Below are 22,041 nucleotides of genomic sequence, written 5' to 3'. Positions count from 1 at the left end.
ATTAGATTCACAATTTTGTAACATATAAGATCATTAAAAAGAAATAGATATAATTTGCCTTCTTGCACACCTATGTAGGTTACTGTGATATAAGCCAAATGAAGTATTATTTATCTCAATTTTATCTTCTAAATTAAAAAGACAAACCTTTATACAATCTTTATTATCTATGGAGGAAAAAGCAGCATTTGACATAGAACAAAATGATCATATTTTTTATTTCTATATTTTATAAATTATGGTGTAAACAAATTAAATACTCTTTGTATAAATAAATCAGAATTAGATAAGATGAAATACATTTCCCACACAGAAGCCCTATGTAGTTCTTATGGACTAAATCTGACACAGAGTAAAGGAACAAGCACTTTTGGGTTCTAGGTTGAATTCAATGTCTTTGCAGGTTTTCCAGAGGGTTTCTATAAGCCAAGGCTCCCAAATAGATGATGTAAAATAAAATGTATGCTAGAAATTGGCATGGCTATCAGCTCTGAGTACCCTAATATGCCATTATTTCAAACTGTACAAAAATCCAAAATCAATTCTTTTGAGTCGATCAAATAATAATTCAGATCAAATAATGGTTCAGAACTTTCCTTTTTAGAAAATACTGTAATCATATAGTCTGCATGTTGTCACCACTGAATTTCAATTCTGGGAACACCAGTATTTCCACTAGAAAAATGCCAAAAGGCCCCAGCATTTTCAACAAAGCAGCACTGTGGCACCACCATGCCTCTATTGTGAAGCCCGGATCAGACCTACCTATTGTTTCAGGCTACGGTCAAAAATACCATCTAAACACATGGGGAAAAAAAAAACTCCTCATGTAAACAAGTGAAAATTAGAGGCATCAGGGAGAGAGGCAATATATACATTGTGAAATCCACTCATTCGGTGCCTTAAGAAGTATTGTAATGCATTTTTTTAAGAAGGAAAAGGCAGGTTGGGGGGTGCATTTTCTCAAACGCTAGTCTTTTTCAATTTCAGAAATAATTGCAAGCATAATTAATACAAGGGCATCCAACCCCAAGGCCCACGGGATGCGGCCCAGGATGGTTATGGATGTGGCCCAACACAAAATCGTAAATTTACTTAAAAACCCTTTTTTTTTTGTTTATCAGTTTTTATTAGTGTTTGTGTATTTAATGTGTGGCCCAAGACAACTCTTCTTCTTCCAGTGTGGCCCAGAGATGCTGGAGTTTACACCCCTGGCAGCTCTGTTCATTAGATGAAAGCTCCAGAAGAAATCTCAACATCCTCTCCTTTGTAGCCAGAGATGATTGCAAAGATGCATGTCAAGATGTGACTGTGGGTATATGTGGCAAATTTTGCAAATGGATGTGAAAAATTTGGAAAATGATATAAAGCTCCAGGAATCAATCCTGAAAATATAGAAACAACAGATACATACATGGCTAAGCATATGACTACCCTTTTGAAGAGCCAAGTCTTTTTTTCTCACCCCCTCCAATTCTCGCAAGACTAACTCGGCTAGATGCAAGGTTAGCCATTAACATATCTATCTTTCTGGCCTAATTTTGAGCACCTTGAATTAAGCAATTGTCCCCAACACACACCACTTCTTTAGGAACTTTTGTTAAATTAAATGCAACCTAATGAGCCAGTTGGACTCAGGCTGCCCTTCACCGAGAGCTCTGCACCTAGGCAGTGAGCACATGGAGAAACATCTGTGAAATGACAGAAGGGTGCTGATTTCGGTCCCAGCTGCACTTCCTGCACCAGAGATCTGCACAAGCAGGTGAAACACATCAATAACATGAAACTGGTCTGTCCTGAAATCTCTGGATCTATTTAAATTTCACCTCTTTATTATTAATCCACTGATTATAATTCACTGCCATTGAACATGAGTGGAGAAACTCCAAGCTGGTTTAAAGAGCAGTTAGGGAAATACAGAAAGCACATTTTGTTTCCAAGTCTTTTACTTCAGGGCACCTAGATACCAAATCCTGCAGAAACTGCCCCCACCCCAAAAAAACCCTTTTGAATAAAAGATGATCCTTGTAGATATAGCACTGCAGCTTAAGTACAGTCTCTAAACAACTGTCAGGAATTACTACCAAAAATTTCAGTGGCTTATCACTTATACACCGGAATTGACACGTCATCCAAAAACAAGGTAGGGTTAAAAGAAGTAAATCTTTTTAAAGCTACAGCATATCTATCCAAACCATTCATTAAAATACTTATCATGCTACCACTTCAGTTTCATCCATGCATCTCTTTCTTCTTTTGTCATCGTAAGTGAAGAATTTTTATGCTGTATTCAAGAAGATGCATGTCCTCATTAAAACTATTCTTCAGTCTATTTCTATTGTGTCAACTCGTGATTAGCCATGCTAATGAAGAGAAGTAATGGTGTAGGCATTTCCAGTGGAGATAACCAAAGCAATTTATTTGTGGCATTGATGTGCTTTCTTTTATATTACAGTAGATTTACCGTCACCAAAATAGTTTTGCTTAAATTCATTTGAAACCATTATATTTTACCAAGAGTCTTACCTTTTTTGGTAAACACAGTGGCAATGTCTCATTAATGAAAAGAAATGTACATAAGATGGAAAGTGTGCTACAGTTAAACCAAAAGGTAGATAAGCTATGTACGAACAATCATACCTAGAAGATATTTTATAGATGCAAATGTGTGTGTGTTTGTATGTTTGTTTGTATGTGTGTCCACATTTAAGCATATATGTACAGCAGATTTTGGACCTGAGAAACAATGCCATGTATATTATATTGACATTATCATTAGTGCTATTTTGAATTCTGCATATTTTGAAAAGCAATCTATAGAAATGGAAGTAAATGAGATAATGAATATGGTTTAAAATGGCCTAAACAAAAGTATAAAAAATATAATGCTTGTTGGGAACCGCCCTGACTGGTATCAGAGGCTGAAACCCCCGCCTAGCTAAGGCTAAGGGAACGCCCTTGGAACTGTAAGCCAGCAAGGAGATAAAAGCTTATCTTCCTGGCAGGAATGCTGCTTCTGCTGCTTTATTCATAACTGAACCCCCAAAAAGCTTGGTCGGTTAGCCAAAGACGGGTAAGATTCCCCACGGGGAGAACGACCTAAGCCAGGCACGATCACTTTGGGAGGCCCCCCAAAAAGAAGGACTTGGGGGGGGGGCTGCAGCAAAAGGGGGGTGATGGACCCTCGCTCCTCGGCTCTGACATAGCCGGAGTTCTTAGCGTCTGGGAGAAAATCTCCTTATCTCTTGGTTGCCTTAGTTCCCTTGCTCCACCTAAGCCTGAAACAATGACAGGGTGGTACAGCTCTGTACTGAGAAGTGCGGATTCCCCAGGGTGATCAGGCCTAAGAAAGAATATGTAAATTACTGTGAAACCTTCTTTGTTTAGAATGCTCTCAGTTGAATGAGAAGGGTCTTAGGAGGAAGTTAGTTTTGTTCCTCAGTCTTACAGCTCTTTGACCCCTGACTCAATAGACCGGCAGAGTTCTTTGTTTTCTATGGTTCCCTTACTTCCCCCCTAATGAGTACTGTACTTTACCTGAATTATTATGCAAAATGATCCCAATAAAAGCAGGTATGGACTGTAAATCAGCATGCTCCCCCACTAGGGGGGGGGGTGGCCATTTCGTTCCTACTTCCCCACAGAAACTAGTTTGTCTCTGTGCATGTTTTTTCTCACGTGTTTATTGTCGAGCCATCCACAGTGTTCCGTGGTCACTGCTGGCCGGTGACCCACGCACAACAAATGCTAAGGAAATTTTTTTGTCACTCCTTTCATATTTCATGAAAGGAGTGACAAAAAAATGTCACTCCTTTCAGGCAAGCTCCCCAAAAAGAAAGTGTGAAAAATAAACTTATATTGACATGCTATGGCAGTTCATAAACCAATAAAAAAGATAATATATTAAAAATTATAAACATTCATTAAAAAGTTTTCTAAGTTATTCTATATTCAACAGCTCAATCAGATTTTGAAAATAATGCTTGACAGAAGATTCTATTATCAGGAAGAACAACAAGCATATTACAAGTTAACTTATGTCAGGTCTATTCTATCCATATGATGCACTCTATCCTATTCAGAACTAGATGGGAAAATGATAATTTTCCTTACTCTGGGTAGGGTCTACCAATGGGTTGGTTTATTTTACTCAAAGCAAAAGCCAAACAACATATAAATACAGGTATCTCAGGCTAAATTTTTTTTACTATATAATACTTTCTTATATATGTTTACCAACCACACATGTTCCATCACTCAAAACTCAGGGTCTGATAGCCTACAAAATATTACCTAAAACATAGAAACAAAGCTTCAAGCTCTATTTCTAATGTTCATTCAGGTAAATGGTTATTTTTAAAGCATACACTTAAAAATTCTGTTAGCATGCCATTATTTTATTATAGAGCTATCAAGTGAGGAACAGACCACATACTAGTAAGGAAACGGGGTTCCGGAACCAGACTGCCCGGACCCAAATCCAGACAGCCACGTTGGAGGAGTTTGACCTCTGGCAGGAGCTTTACCTCCTTCAGTGCCTCACCTTCCACATCAGCCTGGCAGGGTTCTTTTCAAGAGTAAATGAATACATTCAATACTTAGAATACTGACTCAATATCGTATACTCTTTACAAATACCAGCTATTATCATCTAATGAGCTTTCTCTTTGCCTCATGAAGATGATGTTTTTTGACAAGTTACTAGGTTGAAAGGCTCTTTGAAATTAAAGTAAATCAGTTTTAAAGTATATTAAGGTTTAAAAGCATCCCTGTAGCCATTTTTTTTATTTTTATTTTTTAGTGAGAGATAAATCACAATTCAACACATTGTGACACACATGGAAATAAAAAAAAAGCATCTTTATTGTAATTGGATGCACTAAGTATGTCAAATTTAAGTGTTAACATCGATTTCATACATAACTCCAATTTTTCAAGGTTCATGATTCCATCATAAAGTGCATCTCCCAAGAAAGCTTGCAAATATACCTCAATACATGTCATTATTTTTTCATTGTATGTCTTTTAGTGCATTTCACTTGACTTATTAGTAGCCAATCAAAATTATTTTTTAGAATTTATTTCTTTTGGGAATTTTAAAGTGCAAATACCACAAGCACACTGAAAAGTAATAGCAAAATCACAAGAAGTACAGGAGAAATAAACTAATGTTAAAGAGGGGCCTGGATATGAACAACTGTTTCAGAGTGCAGGTTAAGATCAATGTTAACAACACTCCCTGTCTGGGTGCACCTGGGGTGGTTCCCTCTTGGAGAGGTTGGCTATTGTAGCATTCATTCAAAACTTAAATCAAAAGTTTGGAAACATATCAAAATACCCTAAGCTTCCTTTAATAACATATTATGACTTCTTTAATATGAATACTACTTTTTTAAAGGTTTTATTTATTTATTTACATTTAGACAGTGGGTAAGGAAGGGAGAAAAAGAGGGAGAGAAACATCAATGTGTGGTTGCCTCTGGATAGTGCCCTCCACTGGGTGGGGGAGGCCTGGCCCTCAACCCAGGCATATGCCCCGACTGGGAATTGAACTGGCGACACTTTGGTTCACAGGCTGGTACTCAATCCACTGAACCACACTGGCCAGGGAAATGATTACTATTCCTAAGTGATGCTACTTCACATAGAAATCTTTTGTAAGGTTACTACAGCCTATGGGAAGAAGAAATTTCTTTTGTTTCAAACTATGAAAAGAAGAGTTTCTGGTTCTATTATTTTCTTAAGTGTTGTTTTTTTTTTTTTATTACTGTTTATTCCTCTATACTTTCTTCCGTCTCCACCCATCCTCCTCCCCACACCAATTACCATACTGTTGCAATTCGGTAAACAGATCTGTTTAATCATTTCTATAATTACCTGTGCATTGAGTTTGATGTTTTCATTCTCATTGCGCAAATTGAAGTACTTCATTTCTTATGGTTTCTCAAACCAGAACTACAAACTGTATACACAGGTTGCAGGGTGGAGTGGGGGAGGACCCTAATTATATGCAAGACTTTTCATTTTGATCTTATTAAGACCCCAGCTGAGTCTAATCACCAGTCAGGTCTATTTTAAATAAAAGTTCTTACTAACTAAAAAAGAGACACCAAAGCTGTAATATGTTTTGAAATTTTACACACATTATTTCCAAGTGGATACACTTCAATATATTCCAAAACTGGATGAAGTGACTTGTTTCAACTAAGAGAAACAGGAATGGTATCATTCAGAAACCTAAATCAGTAACCTAAGTTATACATCTAATGAGACATCTGGACATAACCATGTTACCTAATTAACTGTATTTCTAACTACATTATTCTGAAATGAAAGCAATTATTGCATAAAATTTTTCCATTCATCTACACTGTCCTATTTAGTATTTTAAATAACAAGACAATTAGTATCATGTCCAAAACAGTGATATTATTTTAAAATAATTAGATCCTTACCCTGATCGAAGGCCTTTCCCGGACTCCAAGTGCGGAAATAATCATCCTAAGGGGGAAAATAATGTGGATTGAGTGCACATGAGTAATTAAAATGTAAAGATTCATATAAAATCTAAAATATGAAAAACAGAAGCTGAATACAAACCTCTACTTCCTGCAATGGCAAGCAGCAAATTATAAAAAAATAAATAAAAAATAAAAAAAGGAACAAGAGAAAAACAACAGTTATCAAAAGAGAACACATTGTTTGCATGTTATAGAAATGTTTTTTTTTCAATAAATGTGTTCATTTTCAGCGCAAGTCAATGGTTACTCTAACAATTTAACTATTTTACGTTGCCACTTTACCTAAATATTATAATGCAATACTTTAAACTGCAATTCAATGTGCAATATAACATGCAGATAATTACCCTGAGCTAATAAGCTATAAAAGTATCTTGCCAATTTCCAATTATACAACTTCATTTTCCACTAGTATAAGAGTAAATAGAACCATTAATATAGTAGAGAAAATACCAAGTGATTTTCAACTAGCCCATACAGTATAAATATACTTTATGCAAATCAGTCACTTATTAATTGATTATCTAAGGAGTTCATCAAAATGCAATTTGAAGCTTAAAGAAATGCATACCTAATTCAATCTTGCCTAAAGTTTAAACTGTTGATATGGAAAAGAAACATTACTATGGATTTAGTATGTAGTTTGTAAATATGACCAAATAACATAAAAGCGGGGCAAAGTATAGTGAAAAAAATTTAAAAAGAATAAAGTCAAATGGACTATTTTATTGACTGTTTTTATACCCTAAAATTCTCGTTCATGTACTTCATACATATTACCTTTTATATAAAATAGAACAGATTTCACTGTTTAAATTAATAAGCTATTTTCCCTATAGTAAGTAAAAGTAGCACATCGTGAAGCTCATTGATGAAAGATGTCCTAGCTCAATACTCTTGGACCCACAAAGTCAATTCATTGCAAAGCTGCAGAATACAGGAAATGCAAAAAGGCCAAGGAGAGATTATTTTAATCTCCTAAAGGTGCTAAATTTTGTTAGCACCTTTCAATGTACAGAGAGGAAAATGTGGCATATATTTTAATTACAGAAATAAATATATTCCTCTAATATATGTATTCAAGAATTTTCAATTGCTACAAAAATTGTTCTTTATTGTGATTAATCATTCAGCACCATCTTCTGCATTCCTACCGCACTGACTTCAAATGAAAGAGAAGGAAAGAAAAAGAAAGAAAAGCCACAGAAGACACCTGTCTGTCTTATATATGTTGCAACAGGGTTGTATTAAGAGAAGGGCATGTTATGGCTGACCACTTTGATGGATGCTGTTCTGCAAAATTGTCTGGGATTAAATTACGAAAGAATAACACCACTGGCTAATTAAATATTGATTGTTTAGTCTCTTTTCAAAATCTCTTTTTAAAATAATTTTAGCATAATAGAATTCTTACAAAACTAAGCTTTCAAATTAGATTACTCCCCTCAAAGTTTCTAAACTTACAGCTGAGGATCATAACACACTCATTTCCTATCTTTTCTTTTTTCTGATTATAGTGTATTTCACTGTTTGGAGATCATTCCACGCAGGAACGAGGACTGGAGCTTCTCCTGAAGCACAACTAAAAGCTGGACCATGAGCACATGAGTGATAGATTTGGAAACAGGAAAACATATTTTAAGGCTGGCTTTACCACTTACTAGTGCGTGACTTTAGAAAAGGTGATGATCAAAACCTCAGAACCATGTGAATAAAGTTGGAAAACAATACATACCTGGTAAGGTTGCCGCAGGGGTTAGTCATAAAAAGTATAAAATACCAGCACAACATCTGGCATAAAGGGGATGCTTAAGCATACCAGCTACTCACAAGGGCCAGGCTCATGTCTGTTAATATCTTTGGGCTTCATCACCTTCGGACAAATTCTCATCACTGCTGATAAGGTCCTTTAGTTTTTTAGAAGAAGCCATAGAGTTTTCATAACATTTGTGAAAGTGATGTCCAAATGTTGGATGCAGGCAGTATTTTAAAGCCTACATATAGCCTGTCCTGTTTGTTGAAGACTGCAGCAGTTAATGCAATAAGCCAAGTGTTTCTGCAGTCACCCAAGACTATTCTGCAGTGGTACAGCCACCAGCGTCATCATCAAAGAAGACGAGGGTACATTTTTATTGCAATAATGACACCACCTGTGTCAATAAGGCAGGGATATAGAAGGGGGAATAGGTGTGAAACTGACATGGACAACACTGATAACATGAAATCAACATGTTTGACACAACACATAGTGTTTGAAATATGCCACATCTTTGCAGATTAGAAGAAATTGAGTGTGAGTGAGTGTGTGCGTGTGTGTGTGCGTCTGTGTGTGTGATGTTATGGCAAAATTTAACCTCAACACATATAACTCCCTTCAGAATAACATGATCCTGCTGGGTTCTGTTTGGACCATAGTTATAAGATCTATAATCATAATATAAAATGTGAGTCAGGGTCTTTGGCTATGTCAAAGGCAATCTTAAAGTTTGGCCAATATGGGGATCTGATACAAAATAGCAAAATACTGGCATTTACTATTAAAAAGCAAAATACTGGTAGTTAGCCAATCAGCAATTTTTAGATTATTTTCTTTGTGTTTTTATATTACTGGACTTTTTTTTTCCTGAAAATGGTTTCACCTCATTAAATTTTAGGAGTTCTGCCAGGATGTGAAATAAAAGTATTTCATGTAAGTGTTCATTCAGGCGCAGTTATTTTTTATTTTGGTCTCAAAAGCTTTCTGTGAATATTGGTTTGTCTCAGGCTTTAATTTAGATCCAAAATAAGCTAACTAGGGATTTAAGAAATAACTGCAAACAATGCCCTCAACTGGAGGAAGGCAGCTTCCGATGACTGAAACTATGCCGGAGTGTCCCAACAGGCAAAGTTGAATTCTTGTCACTCTTGTTCCAAAGCTCACACCAGTGAATTCCAGAAGCAACAACAATTTAACATTACACTTCCACTAATTTCTAGTATTTAAAAAAATACGTGTTCTGTTTTTAAAGGTTATCTATGTAACAAAATTCGGTATCCTATTATTTAACATTTTCCTTGTGGTTTTAAAGCTTTGTTTTTCCTAATCTTAAATAAAATGCATATATAATGCAGAGCACGGTTTTTCAACCTTGGCATTATTAATATTTAGGCCAAATAGTTCTTTGTCGTGTTGGGAGAGTGTGGGCGTCCTGTCACAGCAGGCTGTTTAGCAGTCTCCCTGCCCCTTAGCAACAAGAGACCAGTAGGGACTTCCTTCAAGGTGTGACAAGTAGAAATGTCACCAGATATTGCCAAATGTTTTCTGAGGGGGGAAAATCACCTTTCTGAGCACTACTGATCGGAGTTGCTGGGAAATACAAAAAGACAAATGAATCAAAATATCATACAACAATGGGTTGCTAACAATAACAGATTTTTCACACAGATGGTTCATTGTAGTGAGATAACATTTTACATTCTATTTTATTCCTAACATTTTTGTGAAACTTTTTATCAAGAGCACTTTACAACTGTATTAATGTTTTGTCAAACTATTTAACGGCAAATATCCTTTTGTGGAGATGTATCATCATGTAGTTACCTCTTCATATGCCTGTGCTTCTGTAGTGTTTATACTATTTTGCTATAACAAACAACTCATACAAAAATGGCTAAGTATCTATTTTCTTTAAATACAGAACATAAGTTTAGGAAGGTGATCACTGGGGGTAAAACACCATGCCCAGAATAGAGAAATGAGTCTCGTGAGAAAAACTGGTTATCACCAGGTTTTGGCCAGATGAAATAGGTCTGTGGACAAGTTTAAATCCAAAGATCAACTGCTGAATTATTTTATTCACTGCTACATCTGTACTCGCCTGAAGGAATAATATGGGCTAGAAAACTAGGTCAGGGATGACTTAAGCATCTTCACAGATTTTGATACGTAATCAGCTGGGAAAGGATCTTATGCCCAACCACTCCACAACACCTAGAGATGAACATAAGAAGGGTGATGTTCAGGCATTATGTTCGCGATTATTAAGCCACTGAAACTGTTCAAGTGGCTATAAAGAAATGTATAGGCAATAAAACTTTACTGAAACATATATTTAAAAAGATGTTGTTAGCTAAGCATGACACCTCAAAATAATAATCAATAGAGGTACTATTGACATGTACTGGACACCATTTTGTTCAACATAAGGGAGCCAAAACAACCCAGGAGTTTATTTATTAAAAAATTGTCTATTTATTCTTATATGTTTAAAGGTCAGTCACCTTCAAATTACTCTGTTTCATGCCATACACCTATCAAGACTTTTTTTCTGCTGCTCAAAACAGTTTTTGAACTTGTCAGTTTTGATGACTTTTAGTGCTTCTATGGGTTTTCTTTCACTCTTCCACACCAGCAAAACGTTTCCCTTTGAAGATTTTTTTCCATCAGGAAAGCAAAGAAACAAAAACATCCCTAAGAGCAAGATCAAGTGAATAGGGAAGGTGGGGCTCTGGGGGTCGTTTATTTGGTCAAAAACTGCTGAACACTCACCTCTCATGTGGGCACCTCCCCAACCCATCATGAAATGGACAAACATGTTGAAAGAGTCTTCAAAAAAAATTCATGGAAGTAGAACAGAGCCTCTCAGAGTAACGTCAGCTGGTACACTGATAGAGATGGGTTCCTAGAACATTCAAGTAGCAGGGGAAGCCTGGACTGCAAGGTGTCCACCCTCAAGAAGTTAATTCTGTTTTTTTGGTGGGGAGTCTCCCTCATATTCCATAAGCATTCTATAATTTATATTATACAACTACTATTAAGTATTTTTAAGCAAAGCAAAAGTATTCCACAAGTATAAAATTAGACACAGAAGATTATACCCTTGGAGATACATAGCAAGAACACAGTAAGTGTTGCAGTGATGATTATCAATGGTGGGTATTTCTGATACAGCGTACTGATATCCAAAAAATATAACAGTTCACTTCTAAGTAGAAAATTTTATGACCAATCTATACCAAAATAGTTTAGGTGATAATATTTCCATAGTACTTCTCTCCCTATCTGAAGTCAGATAGCAGAAAATCTGGGATTTTAGCCCAGGCTGGTGTGGTCCAGTGGATTGAGTGCCAGCCTGTGAACCAAAGGGTTGCCAGTTCGGTTCCCAGTCAGGGTACATGCCTGGGTTGCTGGCCAGATTCCCAGTTGGGGGTGTGTGAGAGGCAACTGATTGGAGTTTCTCTCACTTTCTTCCTCCCTCCCCTCTCTCTGAAAATAAAATAAAATTTAAGAAAAAAAAAGAAAATCTGGGATTTTATACAGGACCTTTGTATGTAGTCAACCATTTGGAATACACACACTCATAATATATATTCATGCACATATGCTGAAATATATATTTGAATAATGTGTATGTTACACATATAGTTAATTATTGTCTGTCTATAGCATTCAAATTTCATTAAAATAATAATTTAGTCACATGAGCCATCTTGCACATGAGATACACTTTAACCAATTACAGCTTTGCAAAAAATCCATGTGGTATAAGATTCCTACGACTTCTTTACAAATTTAGAGAACTCCCTTGTAGATAACTATGGAAACCTAGAAACCTTAGTCCCAGAGACAAGATGAATAAATAAACGAATTCAGCTACGATATTGCCAACTACACACATGCACCCTGTATCATGATTGAGTCTTCACAGTGGAGTCTCCTACGAGGTGATGACACTGGCCTCGTGCCACGCTCAGCGAGAAAGCCCCTCACCGCGATTCTCTCTCAGTCTTTTTTTTCCAGATGGCAGAGTCCTACTTGATAGTACTTGTTCAACTCAATGGCATCTATCACCACATTTTATTATATTAAGAACTTAAGAATTTTATTTCATGAGTGATACACTGTTTAAAATATCATTTTTAACAATTTACCAGAAGTGGATTCCTCCAAAGCCAACAGTGTTTTATCAGTGATGTCACTCATATAATGTTTTTTTAAATTTTGAATAAATTATGATGAAAATTTATGAAAATTCCAGAAATAATAATTATGAAGATTTAAGAACAAACTTATCTTGGTATACATTTTAAAATCCTAGCTTAACCATTTCAATTAGTGAGTTACAAATTTTGAAGAAGAAGAAAACAGAAAGAAAGATATAACAGGACATCAAGAGTCAAGTTTCTGACAAAATTAGAACCCTCTATCTTTCACTTACTCTGGCATTTCAATTGTCTTTAAGTTTATTTTTACAGAAACTGAGATTAATAATAATATCCTCAAGCTGTGTAAAGATTAAATGACAATACAAGTAAAATATTAATCTAGTTTCTAGTTCACAATAAGCACTTAAAATCGGTACCTATATTATTATAACCAGGAAAGGATTCTAGTCATGTCATACTATCTTTTATTAAACTGACATAACATGAAATTCGAGATGAAGAATGGGGAGCTCCTGTGCTGCAGGAGTGGGTCATCCCCGAAGAGGGCCTCTATCAATTGCTTCCCTCACTGCATTCATTCTGCTACTCACAACAGACAAAGCTGCATCCTCCTCCCTTCGGAAACAGTGTGGCTTTCATCACTTGCTTGGCCAATAGAATGTGGCAGAATGGATTTCAAGAGCTCGTGGGTCTAGTTTACAAAGAGCCTTTCATTCAGCCACGATGAGAGACCTCATGCCACACGGCATCCGGAATCATTGCCTACATGTGAGAGAGCCATTCTGAACTTTTGAATGACTCAAAACCTACTACCTGTTTACTGAAATCACTTTGGAGATTCAAAGTAATAAATACAGATATGAGCATAGTCACAGCACAAATCCATGTGAGAGAATAACACACTGGTTTTACACCCCTAAGTGTTAAAGTGGTTTGTTACACAGCAAGGAATAACTAGAAAGCCCCCGAGTCATGCAGTCCAGATCTCCAAATATTACCTAGCCGTCTCTCATAACAGCATGTCCTTGTTTGTATGCACAGATACAGAACCTCCAAACTGCCCTTTGTTTGCAGGACTTAAGCTACAATCCATTAGGTAAATCCTTACAACATCAGTCCTCCTGGGTGTCTGATGCTGAGCGATGGCTTTTGCCTTAGCACATGGCTACCTGACCTTGCAGAGAATTCTCAGCACAGATCCTGAGGAGTGATCAGTATCTTGGCTCGGTGTGTAAACGTTAATCTGCACTCTACTCATTCTTCTCTAGGATTCTCCTCCTTATCCACTGAATTTGTGCCTCTTCCTAGACCTTTCATTCAACCCCTAATCCCCACTAATTACCCTGCCTCTAAACTTTTTTACCCAGCTTCCCAACTGTGACCCATTGCCCTCTGTTCGGATAAATCCTGATGCCAAAAATCCACCCCTACCACCAAAACTTTTTTTCCACAAGCTAGTAAGAGACAAAAGGGTACCTACTTGGTTCTAAATTTCACCCTAACAGGACATATTCACAAACACATTCAGAAGTAGAAAGAGTATTTTGGCCCCTATTTTCTTCAGCAAAGGAGAGACTGGGCCAAAAGTCCTCAAAATAAAAGAGCCTATTTATTTTCAGAGAAGAAAACAATCAGCAAGATATGTATATTCAGGTGAAATATAAAAGGGAAAAAGACCCCTAATTTTTAACCTTTCTAAAACAATTACATTTTTTCATTCAAACCTCCAGAATAACTTGTTGCTCTACTTACTGTTAATCTTTTTATAAGTAAATAAGAATAAATTTCATAGAATTTCTGCATTTTCTAATTATGTATCCTCTAAACCCTCTCATACAAAACCTTAGAATTTCCCTAAATTTAACTCTTAATGCTTGCTATGTTTCAATGGCTGAGGTTCTGCTAATTCTGTGAGCGGAAAAATAGCAATGGAAATCCATTTTCAATGTGTTAAATGTTATGACAGTCTCATTTACACATCTCTCCCTATTATGGGAAGAAGTACTAGTATAATTGTTAAGCCAGCGAGTTTCACAAAGGGGAAGCTCCCCTGTGTAGAAACACTCAATGTGTGATTTGATCACGAGACAGAGTGAGTTGGCACCATCTCGGTGCAGAGGAACTGTCTGTGTGAGACACACTGTCGTTTCAGACCCCACTGTCACGTTAATACCAAAGTACCAGTCATTTTTCCGAGTGACGTCCTAGGACCCTGAAAGAATGCATTTATAACACTTTGGTGAGCCTTTTATTTTCCAGAGAACATTTTATGCTCCCTGATTCATAGCAGATTAAACACATAAATAAAATAAATTGCGCAAAAAGGACAGTGCCATTGGGATATCCCTTAATTGTCTCTGAAAAACTCGGCAAATTGAGGTAAAAATCCTTTGGAATATGTGAAACGTGTCCTGGTTGCTTTTACATTGATGTATTAAACTTAAAATTCATTCATGTCAGAGAAAGACATGAAAACAGTTTGCTTAATAAATAAAGGACTTTCAAATATCGGGAGTCTTCACTGTAACTGCAAGAACACTTAACAGACTTGAAGAAATTAAAAAAATAGTGGCTTGAAGTTACCGCTCACTTGTCCTGTGCCAGGAAGTACCCTAAACAATTTCCGTATCTCTAAGAGGTAAGTGCTTTTAATATCAATCCTATTTTACAAATGAGAAAAGTAAAGCAGAGACAGATTAAAAACATTCTTTAATCTGTTAAAGAGTATACAGCAGCCCTGGCTGGCATAGCTCAGTGGATTGAGCGTGGGCTGGGAACCAAAGTGTCCCAGGTTCGATTCCTGGGTTGCAGGCCATAACCCCCAGCAACCGCACATTGATCTGTCTCTCTCTCTCTCTCTCTCTCTCTCTCTCTCTCTCTCTCCCCCTCTCTCCCTCCCCTCTCTAGAAATAAATAAATAAAATCTTAAAAAAAATAGCGAGTTTAAAAAAAAAAAAGAGTGTACAGCTACTTAGAAGTGGAGGTGGGATTTGAACCCAGAAACGTGGCTCAGAGACTGCAGGCTTAAACTTTGAACCATACTACCAGTCTGCATCTATGACCCATGTGCCAGGCCCACCACCTGTTTCCATAAATAAAGTCTTATTAGAACATCCATTCTTTTACATATTGTCTGTCATTTTGGCACTCATCACAGCAGAGTAGAGTAGTTATGACTGAAACCATATGGCCTACAAAGCATAAAGGCCTGCAAAGCTGGTCTTAAACAGGATAAAACAAAAACAAAACAAAAAAAATCCCTATACTATTATCCTATACTATACTGCACCCATAAGAGAATGCTTATATAAAATAAGAAAACAACATTTAATGGGAAACTTCTCTATTTCCACATAGGAAACCAAGTCTTTTTTTTGGGGGGGGGGATATTTTAGATGTTTAATATTCTGAATTTGTGTGACTTGTTCCAGTAATCTTAAGGCTTCTAAATTTCCCAAATATTTCATTCCCCCTTTCTGACTATAAATATATCTTTTAGCTTGGATTTAAACCTACAAATGAGCCCATTACATTTTCAGCACAGGAAATCAAGATGAATAATCCGGAACCAAGGAAAAATTCTAAAAATCTTTACAATATATCATACCAAAATAAAGTATATTAGGCCCAGGTTGCAAATGTGTATTCATTATGACATCATGATCCTCAATTTAATATGAAAAGCAAAGAATAAATTAAGATAAAGTACCTCTAGATACTGTAAGAGTGCTTATAATCCAGAACACTTCTCAAATTAATTAATGAAAAATTTTATTTATGGTTTAATTTTGAAGCAAAAAAAAACCAATATAAGCAGACCCATATTTATTTCACATTATTTTGGTATTTATAACAGCATTTTCTTAGTGTTCATAATTCATAATTTTAAAAAATTCTATGAAACTAGATATTAAATAGCATTTAAATGTGAGAATGTTTATCCTATCAAATGTAAATTTTAGAAAAATTTATATATTTTATAAATGTTAAACACTTATTACCATTGTGATATAAACATTAGCATATAGCCAATGAAAATATAATACTATTCAAAATATAAACTAAATGCTGTGTAAAAATAGAGAAAATTTAATTATCATAAATGAAAGCAAATTAAGGGAGGAAGGTAGGGAGGAAGGTGGGAGGTTGTTAACAACTGTTCATTTAATACCTTTTATGTCCCTGTTCATTTAATACCTTTTAGACACCCTGGTAGGTTCTGGTCACTAGGACACAAAAATACATCAACAGTCTCTGTTCTCGTGTGCTCTACAGTCTACAAAGAGGTAATAATGGTGGCAAGAAAATGTAGCTGCATACAAAGTACAAAACCTGTCTCAGTCTGAGATGATAGAGGGCAAAGTGCATAGCCTAAGAGCTGTAGCTTGAAAATTGGTAAGCACGGATGTTTCATGCACGAACACTACCAAACCATAAGGCATGTAAACACAAGGAAGCTCTGAAGTCTGATAACTACAAGTGGTTCAGTATATTCGGGGTCATAATGTGTGTACCTATGTGTGCCAGAAGTGCTTGATCCTAACTCTGTGTGTGTGTGCACCAGGTATATTGGGAAGGAATGGTGATGCAAGTGGGTGGGATAGTGGCAGGCTAGGTGGCTAGGCAGAGACAAATAGGCAAGCTTATCATAACCATATTGCCTGCTGCAAGATATATTTTTTTCCTTTACTTTCAGAATCACAGCTAAATATTTTGACATTGCCATATGGCTTCTAGAAAAGTCAAGATGTTGGTATATTTTCATGATTCCTTAATACTTACACAGAGTCCAGAATCATGGAACAACAATAATAATAACCACAACCTCTAACAGAAGACTTACCCTCTACCAGTTACTTTTCAAGCATCATAATTACCCTGTGATATAGGGATCATTCTTTACCTTAGTTTATAGATGAGGAAAGGCTGGAAAGGCTAATTGACAAGGTCCCATGGCCAGGGACTACCAGACACAAGACTCAAACTCCAGTACCTGCTTCTCTTAATCATTTTTATTATGCTTCCATTTCTAATTTTTAATTTTATGAGTTCATTTCCAAGTGCAAGCAGCACTTTTGCTATGCAAATAATTTAGGAATTCTAGACTAAATAATTTTTGCTCATTGATTACTTAGCAAACATTTATTTCCTATCATGTTCCAGCTCTAAGCAAGAACGCAAAATCAGTAAATAAGATAAGTGTCTCTGTCTCACTGGACCACAGAGTCTGATTCTGGGCTATGTCACAAAACAATTCTATATAATTCAAGTATTCATGGATAACAGAAAGGTTCTACCATCATTGGGAAGATTCCCATTGTTTTTCTAAATGTATTGTATTTTGATGTTTACATTGTATTCTTTGCTTCCCCAAATGGCATTTTGGTACACACACACAAAAATTCTACTATAGTATTCATAAGAGTATATATGCAGAAATTTTAGATACAAGCCCAAGAATATTTTCAGATATAATATTTGTGAATATGTGAAATACATTTTAAAACATAGAACTATATACCTTGTTGCTTTCTTCTATAAAACATGCTAGTTTTCAAAAGTTTTAAAACTATTAATAACTGTTCAAAGCTTCCCACAAAATTGTTTTGTCAGAATCCATTCATGGGGAACAACCTATATCCCTTGGTAGAATTTAATTTATGCTCCTTGCTGTGTTTTCTTTGAGCATTCCTGGATTTAATTATCTGGAATAAACTGTTCTTCTTGACAAGAAATACTGGTTTTGGTTTTATTCCATGTCTATAGAAATTTAGAAGCAAGAACCATAGAAAGAAGCAGGGGAATCTTTACAAACTAAACATACAAAGAAAATAAATGCCCATGCAACAAGGTAAAAAAGAGTCATTTCTTTAGTTTTAATCAGTGATTAGATGCCAAGAATGCATAAGAAAGAAAATCAAATGCAGTAGCCAATTTCTGTGTGAATGTGTGATTAATACTGCCAGTCAACTGAATCTTGTAAGCAGTTCAGAATGTTGTTAATTACAATCCAGGGGAAAGCAAATTCAATATCAAACACTTTTAGGCAAAAGAAAATGGGATTTTATGGTGTTGGCAACTGTAATGTGTTTGAGCACTGCTGAGCTACTTCATACATTAGCATAGTTGTACATGGACTTAGTGATACAATATTTAAAACTCTGATGTAGGTATTAAGTTAGATCAGAGTGGTGTTTACCAGTTTCAGGGTGGGAGGCCATATGTGCTATAGAGATAAAAGGATTTAGACAGTTGCAAAAGCAGCACGTAGAGCTACAATTCCTGTAATGAAGAATGCGAGCGAATCTGCTATCTGGGGGGAACAGGTAGTCCCTCACAAGAGGGGTTCTTACAAAGTGCACCAATGGCAAATTTTCCTTTGACAAATGTTCTCTACTCCATTTTCCAAACCTGGTTATTATTCACAGTTTTCAATCTTAAATATAACTATATTTATTCCTAATAGTCCACTTCCTACTCTTTATGATATTTCACATTCTAAAACGGAGGAATGGTCAACTTCCCACAAAGTATAGCCGCGATCTAGTGACCTGTGTTCTCTTGCACTGGCAGATCAGGGAGGTCAGGGGACTCAGGGCACACACCCTACAAAAAAAGTCTCCAATGTTCCCAGCGGTTTGTTATTTCAATTGACCAACTCTTGTTTTATATGGTAAATGTCCCCTGAAAGCATGCAATCAATCATTCCTTAGAAGCAATTACAGTAGTGTTGAGTAGTACTAGATTCTCAGAAGTGGGAAGTAAGCCAGCCTCCCACCCCTGCTCCAAAGGGAAATAGAAAGGACAAACGAGGGTTTTCCAAGTCAGTTCAGGAAATCAGAGCCCTAGAGAGAAGTCTAGGCAGAATGTGGAAATCCACAGGGCAGCTTGAGGGCAAAGGGTTAAGAGTGAGACTTGCAAGAGTATGTCAAATGTAAAAACCTATCAAATGCCACACAGTGTTGCCTCGGGTTTTGGGAATAAAGCCACACCATCTACCTCCATCTCTCTGACAGTGGAAAACCAGCTGTGATCACCTAATGTCAGGGAAGACAGGTGGAGGTGCCCACATGGAAAATTGAAAGGAGTCATTACAATTGCCGTTTTCTATGCCAACTTCTTGTCTTGATGATAAAGCCCTACATTCCAGGGCAATGCCTCTTTGAAGCTCCCTCCATAAATCCCTGTTTCTGCTACCATGCTGGCTTCTGAGGCAACAAGGAGTAGCCGAAAGTTTAGGAATAGCACAGACATGGGTGAAAGTTCTAGCTCTACAATTAAGTGGTGACAGACATTTTAAAATATATACACTTTTAGCTTCAATTTCTTCAACTGAAAAACTCTAGATAATATCACCTTTACAGGGATTTGTGGCTAGTAAATAAGGGAATGGCAAAATACACCAAGCACAATTCTGGCATTTAATAAGGAAAACTGTGCTGTCTTATGTTATACTCCCAAATAACATTAAATTAAAAGTGGTCCACTCTCTCCTGGGCAAACTTTCATAGCTTCAACTCTTCATTCATTCATTCACTCACTTATTCATCCACATAACTGTAGTTTGGTATATTAATGCATATGATGTTAATGTATACTTAATATGGAAAGAAGACATTAATATACCCTTTAGAGAAGCCCAAAATTTATAAAAAGTAAGAGCAGAAAGCTATTTCAGAAGGTCATGTTCTATTAATTCAACTCTCTCTGGAGAATTTGAATGGGAAGTATGTAGATAGAGCGCTAAGCATTTGAAAGCAGGAGCTGAAGCTGGACGCCTGGAAAAGCGATGGGCAACAGTAGAGCTAAACTTAGTAGAAAGCCAAGGGGGGGAGCAGAATACCCACTAATACAAAGTTGTGAAGAAGGTATATACAGAATGGATAAAGTAGTCGGATCAGAGAAAGAGGAGAGCTGAGTCTGATTAAAAGACTGGGGAAAAGAAAGAAACTGACCAGCTCCTGTCTCAAGCCCTAAGTAACATTCCTGTTACAACCTCCCTAAGAACAAAATATAGCAGAGTTTTTACTCCTTCAAATAAAATCCCCATGTGCCGCTCTTATCAATACATGTATTCTCACGTTTGGTATCCAATACATAATGTATGAAAGGAAATTTCTCTAATGAACAAAAGTCTGACAGATAAATTATCTAAGTAGTACTTACATATGAACAGTTTGAAGCACAGATGCACCCATATATAAATTTAACACTCCTATAAAGCCTGGGGGTAATTAGGTAGCATTTGAATTGCCCTAAACAGAAATCAACTTTGTAGGGGCAGCTATGGAGTAAGGTCAAATTTTGTGGTGAAAATCTACACAAGATAGTTCATTAATTCACATAAGGCATTTATAAGGCCAGAGATGAGCCCCAAAGCCCTTGTGAAATCTGTTTTGTTTTGTGTCATCTCTTTTCACAGAGAACGTGGCCTCATGTGACCCAAAGATGGGCTGATCTTGCCTTTTCATCAAAGGCCAAAAACCCACTGCCTGTTTCATAAATAAAGTTGTATTGGGACACAGCTCATTGGCTTGTATATTGTCCCTTGGCTGCTTTGGGAGCCTCAACAGCACAGTTTAGTGGTTGTGACAGTGACCACATAGCCCAGAAAACCTAACATTTTTACTATCTGGCCCTTTACAGGAAAAGTTCTCTGAGCTCAGCTTCACATCATTGTGAAAACAATGGTGGGAACTTCTCCTCAAGGAGCCTGTCAGTGTCTGAGCCCTGAGAATGCTGAGGCTTTCCAGCACATGATGGCAGATGGCATGGCTGTTCGGTGCCTGTTTACTAAATTGAAGCTGGTAAATTTGCTCTAAGATTTTCTTGTCCTCGGCTCTTGGTGAGATTGGCAGAACAGGGGCCTATTTGCCTTCACTGTTAATGAGAGCTTAACAGTAATAACACCAGTCTCCAATGACTACCAGGCTAGTGGGTTTCTTTTCCAAAAAGAAAAAGATAGACATGAATGATAGATGATAGAGAAATAGAGAGATAGATATATAATAGATAAGAAGGAGAAAGGGGGAGGAGGAAGGGAAAGGGGGAAGGCAGGAAAATAAGGAGAGGAGGAGGTAGGGAGGCCGGAGGAAGAACAAAGGGAAGACAACATGGAAGGAAAGAAAGCAAGCCAAAGCTTACCCAACCCCACATTGCTGCACACTTCTCTGAATTGCAGCTAAGCCACATTGTTCTGCTGGATATCAGAACAACCACTTCAGGCAAAGTCTCTGTGCAAACTAAATGCCAAATATCCTTCCCTCTTGCTAAATGAATGATATGTCACTACTAATGGCAACTTTCCACAAATTCTTGGTTTTCTTTGTTCACATTTTCTAAGTATCAGGTACATTGGTGCTCCAGAAATTAATTTCTTTAGCTGCAGGTCATTGAAACCTAAATTGCTACATTATGTTTTTCAGCTCAACTAACTAAATATTAAATAATGACACATCACCTGAGTAAGCTGACAGTTTTCTACCGACATGCAATGTATGTAACTTGGGTGACTAACAGATTTTCAAGATCACTCCAAGTATGAAGAACTAATATCTTGTTTGTGATACATGGAACTTATGAAGATTATCATCGT

General features: G+C 36.6%; 1 protein-coding gene across 3 annotated transcripts in view; it reads right to left on the bottom strand.

The window, feature by feature from the left end:
- Window positions 1–22,041, bottom strand: part of SPOCK3 (SPARC (osteonectin), cwcv and kazal like domains proteoglycan 3) — a 296,939-nt gene that overhangs the window by 179,099 nt on the left and 95,799 nt on the right. For 2 of the 3 annotated variants that reach the window (XM_045831898.1, XM_045831896.1), the window contains exons 3-4: window positions 6,601–6,609; window positions 6,456–6,501 (exon numbers count right to left, since the gene is read on the bottom strand). In XM_045831898.1, the coding sequence (XP_045687854.1) occupies window positions 6,456–6,501; window positions 6,601–6,609 (55 nt within the window). The remainder of the gene's footprint in view (window positions 1–6,455; window positions 6,502–6,600; window positions 6,610–22,041) is intronic. The other variant, XM_045831897.1, reaches the window with a different exon arrangement.

This window comes from Phyllostomus hastatus, unplaced genomic scaffold, assembly GCF_019186645.2.
Source record: "Phyllostomus hastatus isolate PE091 unplaced genomic scaffold, TTU_PhHast_1.1 phas_contig_159, whole genome shotgun sequence".
In the NCBI taxonomy this organism is placed as follows: Eukaryota; Metazoa; Chordata; class Mammalia; order Chiroptera; family Phyllostomidae; genus Phyllostomus; species Phyllostomus hastatus.
The sequence above is the reverse complement of the archived record's forward strand: the minus strand, read 5'-3'. Positions and strand labels throughout refer to the sequence as shown.